At 32.5% G+C, this 12151-nt stretch overlaps 1 protein-coding gene across 2 annotated transcripts in view; it reads right to left on the bottom strand.

Moving 5' to 3' along the window:
• Positions 1–9859, bottom strand: part of LOC132760667 (potassium voltage-gated channel subfamily H member 2-like) — a 122714-nt gene extending 112855 nt beyond the window's left edge. Inside the window, exon 1 of one of the 2 annotated variants that reach the window (XM_060752697.1) lies at positions 9287–9859. In XM_060752697.1, coding sequence (XP_060608680.1) covers positions 9287–9362 — 76 coding nt within the window. In that variant the 5' untranslated portion in view covers positions 9363–9859. The remainder of the gene's footprint in view (positions 1–9286) is intronic. The other variant, XM_060752698.1, reaches the window with a different exon arrangement.
• Positions 9860–12151: the final 2292 nt, after the last annotated feature.

Genomic DNA, 12151 nt, shown 5'->3' with positions numbered 1-12151 from the left:
TCTTTAGATTCTACCCTAGAGATTTGTTTTGGAGGCCCAAAGACCATGAAACCAGCAGATTTAACGCTTTAAACTGACTAGTCAAACAGCAAACTTGTGGCCCAATGATTAAGCAAACACTAGACTGGAGGCACTATGACTAAACAACAAACAGACTCATCTTTTAACACATCTCAAAAGCCATATTAACAATTCATTTTGAATTTATAATGAACCCTGAGATTTATTAATTCTTCAGGGAAAGTTGAAAAACTGATTATTGGCCTTGGATTAAGTAGCAGTGAGTGATCTGATGAGGTGGTTCAGTCCGGTTCAAGATCACTACAAACTCATCAATCATTGATATCTGACATTAAGCCTATTACTGCTAGCAAGTGTTCCACCTATAGGGCAGTATTTATTTATACAAGATTAATTAACTCCATGATAAAATGATAATTGGCAGCAATAGTATAACAAGTGTTTGGTATTTTTTCCTCTCTGCTAACTACTTTGTTATAAAGGCACTTCAGGTGGCTGGAAGAGACTAAATACTGTGATAATGTGTAAGGTATCAAAACAATATCTGGCTTTTCTCATGTAAAAATCACATTAATTTCAGCTGGTCAATCTTTTCTTGTTAAATAAAGAACCATTTATTTCCTTGCATAAAGTATATAATATTTTTTTCTTTAAATGTAAAAATCACATTAATTTCAGCTGGTCAATCTTTTCTTGTTAAATAAAGAACCATTTATTTCCTTGCATAAAGTATATAATATTTTTTTCTTTAAATGTCATGCTTTTAGACTTGAATGAATATTACAAAATTCATAACAAACATTCATTATAAAGGAATCATAACTGAATGCATTTAATAAAGTAATATATTCATATAATCAGACTTTTTGATTGCATTTTAAGTCACACCACTACTGTAACTATGATGCTTTGTGTCCCAATTCAAGCAATATTTCAATAACATGCAAATCATACATGTCCTGAATATTTTTATGTGGTTTTACATGGCAACAACACTGTAAAGGTCATATATGGCGATTTTCCAGCTTTACGTGTGGAGCCCCTTCATGAATTATTTCAGGCACAAACAGGCACCTGAGTAGAATCAATGATGTTCGGCATTTAAATCTAGCTGTATAGCTTCGACCCATGAAAGAATCCATGCAAAGTACCAGCAGTGAGAGGCAAGTGTTTTGGTATCAAACACAAGAATTTGTAACAGAGTTACCAACGTCCCCCGCCTCAGGAAATTTTAAATGAAGCATAAAATTGTGCTATTTCAAAAGATTGAGGTTATAATGGATCTCAGGACATTTACTCCAAAATTATGATCAATGCTAGATCTGCAAATGTAACAATAAATTTGTTAAAAAATTAAAATGAAACACGGAATTTAAAAATCTATCATGTTAAGATTTGACCTCTTAGTGTGACCTTGACCTTGGAGGTAGGGGAGCAGGTGTTGTGCATGACATAACGTCTTATTATTTGTGCCAAGTATTTTCAAAATCCCTTGAACTATGAAGAAGTTATAGATTGGACACAAAATATACCCTTATAATAACAGACTATGTAAATCTTTGATCTCTAAGTGTGACCTTGACCTTGGAGGTAGGGACACAGATGTTACGCATGACATATCATCTAATCATTGTGACTATTTGTCCCAAGTATTTTCAAAATCCCTTAATCTATGAAGAAGTAATGGACGGGACAAAAAATATACCAAATAACAGACTCTGTTAACCTTTGACCTCTAAGTGTGACCTTGACCTTGGATGTAGGGGTGCAGGTGTTGTACCTTACATATTGTCTTATTATGGTGACTATTTGTGCCAAGTTATTTTAAAATTCCTTGAACTATGAAAAAGTTCTAGATTTGACACAAAATATACCCTATAACAGACTATGTTAATTTTTGACCTCTAAGTGTGACCTTGACCTTGGAGGTAGGGATGCAGGTGTTGCGCATGACACATCCTCTTATTATAGTGACTTTTTGTGCATAGTATTTTCAAAATCCTTTGATCTATGAAAAAGTTATGGACCGGACACAAAATATACCCTGTAACAGACTATGTAAGTATTTGACCTCCAAGTGTGACCTTGACCTTGGAGGTAGGTGACCGGTTTTTGCGCATGACACATCGTCTGATTATTGTGAACAATTATGGCAAGTATTTACAAAATTCCTTCATAGATAAGAAAGTTATGGACCGGACACGACATATACCCTCAAATAGACAATGTTAACCTTGAATGAGCAAGTACGACCTTGACCCTGAAGGTACGGATCTGGTTGTTGCGCATGACACATCCTCTTATTATAACAAACATTTGTGCCAAGTTATTTCAAATTCCTTTGATAAATGAAAAAGTTATGGACCGGACACAAAATATACCCTGTAACAGACTATGTAAGTATTTGACCTCCAAGTGTGACCTTGACCTTGGAGGTAGGTGACCGGTTTTTGCGCATGACACATCGTCTGATTATTGTGAACAATTATGGCAAGTATTTACAAAATTCCTTCATAGATAAGAAAGTTATGGACCGGACACGACATATACCCTCAAATAGACAATGTTGACCTTGAATGAGCAAGTGCGACCTTGACCCTGGAGGTAGGGGTCTGGTTGTTGCGCATGACACATCGTCTTATTATAATAAACATTTGTGCCAAGTTATTTCAAATTCCTTTTATAAATGACAAAGTTATGGACCGGACACGAAAGTGTGACGGACGGACGGACAGACGGACGGACGGACAGACGGACGAACAGACGGACGGAGCCTATTTCTATATCCCCCTTTTTTCTTCGAAAAGGCGGGGGACAAAAAGAGACAATCCTGATAGCTGAAGTTTAATTAAATGGTGTAATAATGCATTGTATGTATGCTTGTTTTCAAAAATTTCCAAATTAGAGTTCCTACAAAGTTTGCCTACTTTAGAACTGTCAGAGGAGGAACTGGAAGGAGTGACAGTATAATCATCAATCTATGATAGACTCTGTGCCTACAGGGAATATGTAACTCAACAATTAATTTACAATATGCTGTAACATTGAAGAGTGTGGAAGCATCTGTATTGATTCCAATAATGAGGAACAGTTATCACTTCTTTACAACAAAAGCTTTATTTGGTCTTCGGGGTAAATTTAGCTAACAATTTGTTAAAAGTTCAAAAATGATTTCAGATTTAATTTGAAAAAAAAAATCTTTATTTAATTGACAAAAGCTTATAATTTCAGGCAAAACAATCAGTCCCACAGGGAATGAGAGCTTGATTCTTTCATTTTATGATTTCATAGATCAACAAGATATTTTAAAACATTTAATTCTATTAAACTTGATAAACTGTACTTTGGTGCAATTGCAATATTAAGATGTTAAATTTCTGGTGACCTTATTATTTGTGACAGCATTGTTTTTTGACCAGTAACTTAATGGCATATTGTACCTTAAGTCTATTTATCTTAGTATCTTACTTTCATTTGATATGCTTTTTCATTTTTATTGATTTGAACAAATTTTCCTGACTTTGAAAAGCTGAAAAAATTGAGGTTAACTATCTTGTGTGCTTATCCAACTTATAAACAAATGTTTCCTCTGTGGCTGAGTAGTTAAGGTCACTTACTTCAACCACTGGCCCTCCAACTTTGTGAGTTTAAATTTCAGCAGTGATTTTGGATTCTCCATATAAAAAAGCTATCCAGATAGCTTAGGAATGGTTACTGGTTCTATCCAGGTGCCTGCTTGTGCCTGAAATAATGCACAGAGGGACACCAGCAAAAAAAGCTGGAAAATTGCAATATATATTTTTACCTAACAGTGTTAGTTTACCTAAGATGTAAGCAAAACAAAAATTATGAACAAATTTGACTTGAATTCATAACCTCTTAAGTTTATTTCCAACATTCCTCCCATTATTTTCACACTCCTTTTTTCCCTTGGAACCATACTGGGTTTTCATAAAATGATTCAACAGTGTTACATGGAATATTCCATGTGTTCCGCCGTATGAACACATCTGCATATTGTTTCAAAAGTTATCATATATACCATCCAAAACTTCTTTGTTTAGTTGGTGGTATAGAGATACATGTATATAGGGCATGGGCAGTAGCAGGTATTACAAAATGTTCATTTAGCTCAATTAAGGTAGTACGGTGTTCCGTTTGGACAATCGTGACATTTAATTTATTCTGTACCCGCGATGCACGATGGTACGATGGTGAAAACGCGATGCGATGCACGATGGTACGATGGTGAAAACGCGATGGTACGATGGTGAAAACGCGATGGTACGATGGTGAAATCACGATGGTACGATGGTGAAATCACGATGGTGCGATGGTACGATGGTGAAAACGCGATGTTACATCGCGTTTTCACCATCGTACCATCGCACCATCGTGCTATCGTGTTTTCACCATCGTACCATCGCGATTTCACCATCGTACCATCGTGTTTTCACCATCGTACCATCGTGCCATCGCGGTTTCACCATCGTACCATCGTGCATCGCGGGTACAGAATAAATAAAATGTCACGATTGTCCAAACGTGTCCAAACGGAACACCGTAAGGTAGTGTTGGACTGTGAATTGGGCAAATTGATTCAACAGTGCAGGCCAATTTGTGATTGATCATGAAATCTTTCAACTTTACCTTTTGATATTTAGCATAGCCCAAGCTCTGAGCATGGAATACACCTTGTGAATTACTGGGGCTTTTAAATAATTACTTTGTTGAAAAAGATTTATTAATGGTCAGTGATTTGTGGGGAAGTTGAGCTATTTATTGGAAGTCATTCAGGACAAGTTGAAAAAGTTAAGAGTCCCCGTAAACTTGTCTTTGGTATGACAGAACTATTGCTCCAAAAAAGCATTTATATTTGAACAAACAAACAAACAGCATTTACACTCAAGTGCACTATCTTTGAAGTTACCAATATTGGTATATATTTTCCCCAAATCAGCAATAATACTTTTTCCTACTCTCTACTGGGGAGGAAGTTTTGTACACCCTACTTTTAATGTCTTTTATCTTGCAATGTCATTAATATAAAGAGGAATGCAATAATCTATACTTTAAATAAATATTGCATTCTGTACAACAAAAACATTTAGCAATATTAATAGATTATTCTCAGTTACAATACAGCATTATTGAACTCTTAAATTTGCACAAAAAATACTTTAATTAGTGAATGGTAAACAGACATATGTGAAAAATTACAACACTGTTATAATCAGACATTTCATAAAATTGAGTGAACCTAAGTTTAGTACAGGTCTGAGAAAAATTGATTTTAATTGCGTTTCAAATAAACAATTTAATAATCCATGTTTACATGTAAATTGTTTTAGCATGATTTTTAACTAATCCAAATCAGAGTATTAAACTTAAATTTTAGCTTCAAAAAAATTGCAATCAAAATTTTTAGCACCTGTGCAATTACATGTACACATATTTTCTTAAAATTATATTGTTACACTTACTGTCATGTCAATAATATACATTTAATGATTTATTAATATAAGATTTCATATTGTATTCATATTGTAAATACAAAGCAGTTAGTATTTGATGTAAAGTTATGTTTAATGTTATAAAATCATTACAAATCATTAAGTATTTGATGTTGAATTCATAATATAGCAAGAAGTCATGACTTCTGCTGTTTATACATAAGTTACTCCAACATGTTTTCAAATTCATTGCATATGCCATATAATAAGCATAAAGGATTAATATTTCAAGTGCTTTGTGATATACAATGTGCTATATTAACTAAATAAATTTTTAATTAAGTTTGCCTATATGTCTAAAATGGTGTGAAAACAATCCAAATGATATTAATGAATCCTGAACCTAATTTCAAGTTTATATGACTTCCATTAAAAAATCTCATTTATTTGGGTGAATTCACAGCAAGATGTCCTGTAAAATTTACAAACTCTGTGTTATAAATGTTGAAATACATAAATATGTTAACAAAAACCATACATAAAAAGCTTAAATTCTCATTCTGTATTACAAACACCCACAAGGTGTTATGTGTTGTATATATTTAACACTGTAAACAGAGAGATTATGTCATACAGCAGCAACAGCTGCCTGCTCTACTCTGATCTAATGGTGGGTATAAAATGAGCCACGTCACGACAAAACCAACATAGTGGTTTTGCGACCAGCATGGATCCAGACCAGCCTGCGCATCTGCGCAGTCTGATCAGGATCCATGCTGTTTGCTTACAAACTCTATGACAAGTAGAGAAACTGATAGCGAACAGCATGGATCCTGATATCAGACTGCGTGGATGCGCAGGCTGGTCTGGATCCATGCTGGTCGCAAACCCACTATGTTGGTTTTGTCGTGACACGGCTCAAATTGTGATGAATGATGTGACTGAAAATTCTGCAATTACCACTACATTATCATATATATACATTATCAGTATACATTATAGGCTCATCAAAAAACGATTATATTTTAGTTTATGCGGAGTTTCAAATGTTTATGGCTGCATGTATAATACTAATTGCTAAAACATCAAAGAAACAATTGAGAAGATTGTAAGATATGTGTATATACAATAAAGGTTACTGTAAAACTAAAATTACCAATTCATTATCTATTGCGTTTTTATAGGGGCAGTTTTGACAACATGTCTACACCTAAAGCATGCAATTGTCTTATGGTTAGGCATACAGATCATATACATGTTTTGAACTATCACCTTAAAGGGACTCCACTGCGTTTTTTTGACATGACGGGGCTAGAATAGAACTTTTCTACTTGACGTAGGTCTAGACCACCAACTTGCATGCAAAATTTAAAATCATTTGCTAGCTCCCTTTTTCAAAAATATAACTTACTCTCCTAAGTTCTATTTTTGAAAAAATTACTAAAATTAAGAAGTGTTGCACTGACTTTCACACAAATCGGGCTAACATCACACAATCGCACTAACAATAGCACAAATATACGATTTTCAATTTATATCTCAGTTTAGTTCTTAATAATCTTTTGCATAACTTTCTTTCATTAATCGCAGCACCAGTTGATCTTTATAAGAAATTAATATTTTATGTTTTCAGGCTTTTGGACCTCATTGGAGTTCCTTCCTTTAAATGTTACTTTTAAGTAATATAATCTTGTTAGCATTCATTTATACTAATTCAGGACAGTAAAATAGTACTTAAAAAGTTTAAAGAGAAATTTACTATACAGTTCAAAGTCTTTATACTAATCTATACTACCCTGTTGTACACTGACCCTTTTAAAAGTTCAATGTTTACAACTTGCTAAGATTTCATACAGATATTCAACTCACAAAAATGTCATGACCATTTCTGTAGCCAATTGTAATTATTAACATATATTTTTTCAAGCATAACCAAGTCAAACTACTGAATTAGTTGTCAAGTTATATCAGCATGATGGTATATCATTCCAAATTGCTGGTAATTAATACACTTAAACACAGAAATGTGAAGTAAAGTACATACAATTTTGATGATTATTTAAAAGCTTTCACTTCAAATTTCATTTAATTTACAACAATCATTTAATATGGAAAATGTATTCTACAAAGCAAGATCAAATGAATCTCTTCAAATTTCAATGTCTTTCAATGTCAAACAGGCTGAGGACACTCATATTAAGCTCTATAGCTTTCTGCCCAATCCAAAAATGTATTTTTTAAATATTGTTCACAATTGTTAAATGTTATACTGAATAAATAAGTTTAAACCAATGTCAAACATACATGTTTCATGCAACCACTTATTGAAGAACTGACTATAAACATATGAAGGCAGCATATTTATCATAGCAAATAGACTATATATTTTAATATATGTAATTGACTATTACTATAAGACTAATTTTTATAAAATAGACTATGTCCTGTATATAATTATAATAATCATAAATGCATCATCAGGGCCAAAAAACCCTTCTTTGTAGAGGCCGAATATAGGCTGCTTCCCCAACCAAACTAGCCTCTTTTTTCCCCCAGTTTGGTCCTCAAAATTCCCCAGTCTTTTGACATTTCCCATAGAATTAAGAACAAAATTAAATGATGGTGTTGAATTAAGGTCTTTTACTGCCTTATTAGTATTTCCCAGTGCTTTTTGCTTTTCTCTTTTGAAGAACTTGTTAAAAGTTTGTGTTTAATTTGAGACCCTTTTTCTGGAAGTATGCCAAAATCACGCATATTTTCCCCCAAGAAAAAGGCTGAGGCCCCTTCCCCAAAAATGGTGTTTTGGCCCTGATCATTCTTGTCAATTTCTTGTACAGGAAGACTCAATTTCTTTTAAATAAACCCATGTTTGAAAGATATACTTGTACCCTATACAAGTTAAATTACTTCAAAATATTTATTTCTTATCTTTAATGTTATCATATAATTAAAAGTATAACAATTCTGTGTCAAATCATATCAGATCGATACTAATTAAATAATAAGTATTATTTATATAACAAGAAACTATATTTTATACTGGAACAATATAATTACACACTCAGTTTAGGAAAGGTGACAAAACAAACAGATGTCAATGTTCAACCTCTATGTAATCAGTGCATTTATCTATAAAACCATGTCCTTAAGCTGAATTATAGTGATGACAATCAATGCCCTTAAACAGCCCAACAGATGTTGACCAGCCTCTTGTTGTTTTTATAAACCAGTAGAATGAAGTTTTAAAATTGTGTTTTTTTTTTGTGCATTTTGTTTGTTCAACATTAAAATGATGCTGACTTTACTAAATGTTAATGTGCATGACATTGTATACATATTCAAATTTCAAAGTAATGTTTTGTAGTCTCTTCTGAAATGAACAGTATGATCTTTTTTACTATCTCTTTGTTTACTTAAACTTTTGGTTTTACTTCCCTATAAAATAACACTTAATATTATCTCTGAGCTTATCATATTTATAAATATGTACTTGCATCAACGGTATGATGTGTAGCTTTGATTTTTTCTTTTCTCTGTAGGCATTGTTTTTATATCTCTGCTTATATTAGGTTTCCAGGAAAGATAAGAATAATGTGATTTCTGCAAATTATCGCTGTAAACATGAGAATAATTCCTAACTTATCTATCCCCCAATCAATGTACTGACCTATTAATCAGGGAAAAAAACAATTGAGACTATACCACTGTCTACTGGCGTGTCTCTGATAGTAGAAATCAAACAAAAATATATTGAAAATATCTCACTCCTTTGAGTATCTTGCATGGTAGACGATTTAATTCAAAATACTTACTTTGACCATCAAATTTCCGAATTATTGTATCAATAAAGATATTTGGTGGCGCAACGTGACCCCTTCTTACTGGCATCGTAGATTAAAATTGTAAAAGTATTCCTCAAAGAAAAAAATATTATTGCACGAACGATCACAAATTCTGTATTCCAAGCACCTGCTTTCTTTCAATTAACAGTGGAGAACAAATATTAACACAATGCATTATGAAATCGTTGTATTTTGTAAAATCCAATGTGTACACACACAGGAAACGTATTTTCTATCCACGATGTTGACTTATAGAATACTATTGGATTTAATGTTACACACAGGCACAACATGTAGTGCTAAGGCTCTTCGCGGAAAATCAATACCTTCGGCTGCTGATACAGTATGCCACAGTTTCCCGCCAATAACAGATACTGGCGTGCTTGATTGGTCAACACCAGTTCCCAATAATTGGTTCTTCGCTAAATACACAAGATTTCTAATCATTTTTGTAATAATTGTCTAGTCTGCAATTAGATGGCAATCAGTTATGACATGACAGCCGTCATCTTAAGTTATTTCGACATCTTTATTGAACGCATTTACACGACCTGTTGGACAAAAACTTATATTTTGAAATATCACCCGTAGAAAGATGCTCTGTATTCTGTATTTCAATTTATTTTTTTGAAAGTGTCAAGTTGATTACAACGAATACTCTTTAATTTTTAATTAACGAGTTTACTGGTAGATCTACTAATAATCTATTTAAACAAATAAGAAGTTATTGGAAATAGAAAATCTAGTAACAAACTGGAAATTTATTCAACCAGAGCTGTAGGTTCCCAATTGAGAATATCAATATTTATAACATTTATTATTTTAGGTGAATCCAATAATAATACTGTAATAATTTCTAAACGTAACACTTGCGTTGTTCCAATTAGATTAAGAATATTAATGGGCGAATTAATTTATCTTGATTTAGTCGCATGCATTTTATCAACTTCTTCGGCAGCATGAATACAAAGCATTTAGATTTTTTGAAGATTATTTTCAAATAATGTTTTGTTAATGTATTCAGGTAATATATTGCAACTCCTAGCTGATGTTTTTCTCTCTACTTTATATGAACAATATTCCTGAATTTGCTTCAAAAGTCAATAATCTATTTTAATGAACCCACACAAAGCTTAATATAGAATATATAGTTCCATTCTATAGCTTCAGTATACAGGTATAAGGAATATAAGGAGTAAATGAAAGATTGTTTACATGTCACCATTTCAGAAACTTAGACTACTTCTTCTGATGTTTATATTTGGAATAATCATTAAAACTGCAAACACCAAGACGATTTCCAGGTTCGATTTTCATACCAGTTTTATGTCTTAGGGCATTTTCAGGCTCGGTCAATTTAACTTAGCGTTGGTAGACAAAATTGTTTTAGAGAATGTTGTCGGCGTATGGTTGTGAAGGAAAATACTTTTAAAAATTCAAAACAAAATATGTATTATAAACCCGTCCGCTCAAATTTCCACTACTTTATTATTGAATGATCGTAAATTAATTTATTCACAGCGATCATTCAGTAAGGCAACATATTCCATTTCTTGCATTAACATGGGCATTAATTACTGGAAATAGCTTATCGAAAATTAGATTGAAGGCACAGTTCTAACTTATCATAAAGCACAAAGAGAAAGATATAAATGCAATAAGATATTTATCTCTCTCGTAGTTTTATCAGTTAAATTGCACTTTCGTTTTGTCAGCTCTGCAATCAGATGACATAAAACATATGTTTGTAATACTTAGACTTGCATTCATGATAAATATACCTGTATAGACTTCGAATGTGTTCGATGAAGTTGAAATGCATCCAATTTTCTCTGCAGAAATACATGAATACTGTTTATCTCTTAAAGCGATTGTGATACTGAATTTGTATAAAATATATTATTTTTTCGCTTAATTGCACTTACGCGTATATGAACGGTAACAAGTCATTTCGCGAGAATTACTAGTCCAGACATTATTGGACAGTTCGCCAAGTACGTTCAATGTGTGCCTTTGAAGCTGATTGGTCAAGCTTAAGGTCGTAGATTGTATTATTTTCTGTCCCCCTTTTGTGTTCAAATCTACCAAGGATCGTTTATTTCTTTCATATGATGATCGTTGGAAAGGACTATTGTTTAAATCTTCACCTATTACTTAAAGCTAGAATGGTAGAATTGTCGTCAAATGAGTTTCTTTTTCAATGTCGAGTTCACTTATTTTTCAAAATATAGTAATATGGATAAAGTTCCTCCCTTAAATATATTTACTTTCAGATTGCTAAATATCTTTCATTTGCTTCTTGTTTTTTTCATCTTCAAATGTTCAGATATTTTTAACTTAACATTTTGAACATACCTATACAAATTTTTTATTTTCCTTGAGTTTAATTATCTATACATAATTGTTATTTTCTTTAAGATTTGTGTATGTTTAAAACTTTGTCAATAGACAATTTATTTCGAAACAAGGACAGCCAATCCTTTCGGCTATAAACTATAAAATGTTGATGTTAATCTTGTTATACAAGCTGTGACAAGTTGCAAAAAGGTAAATGGTTCATATAGTAGATACATACAAAGTAAGTGCAAGAGAGCGTTAGCGAATATGTGAACTAAAAATTGTTGATATTGTTTGAAATCACAGATTGCTTTTCCTTGGACATTTCAGTGTAATGTTGTTTCACTTCCGCTAAATACTCTTTTCACCTGATTTCTAAAACAATACCTGAACAACATCAAAAATATGAAGTAAAATCAATGTTATTTTGCTATAAACATCAATGTTATTTTGCTATAAACATCATTTTGCTATAAACAAGCAAAGTATACCGAGACA

Source organism: Ruditapes philippinarum, unplaced genomic scaffold (assembly GCF_026571515.1).
Source record: "Ruditapes philippinarum isolate M1 unplaced genomic scaffold, ASM2657151v2 ctg1481_1_1_1_1, whole genome shotgun sequence".
Classification (NCBI taxonomy): Eukaryota; Metazoa; Mollusca; class Bivalvia; order Venerida; family Veneridae; genus Ruditapes; species Ruditapes philippinarum.
The sequence above is the reverse complement of the archived record's forward strand: the minus strand, read 5'-3'. Positions and strand labels throughout refer to the sequence as shown.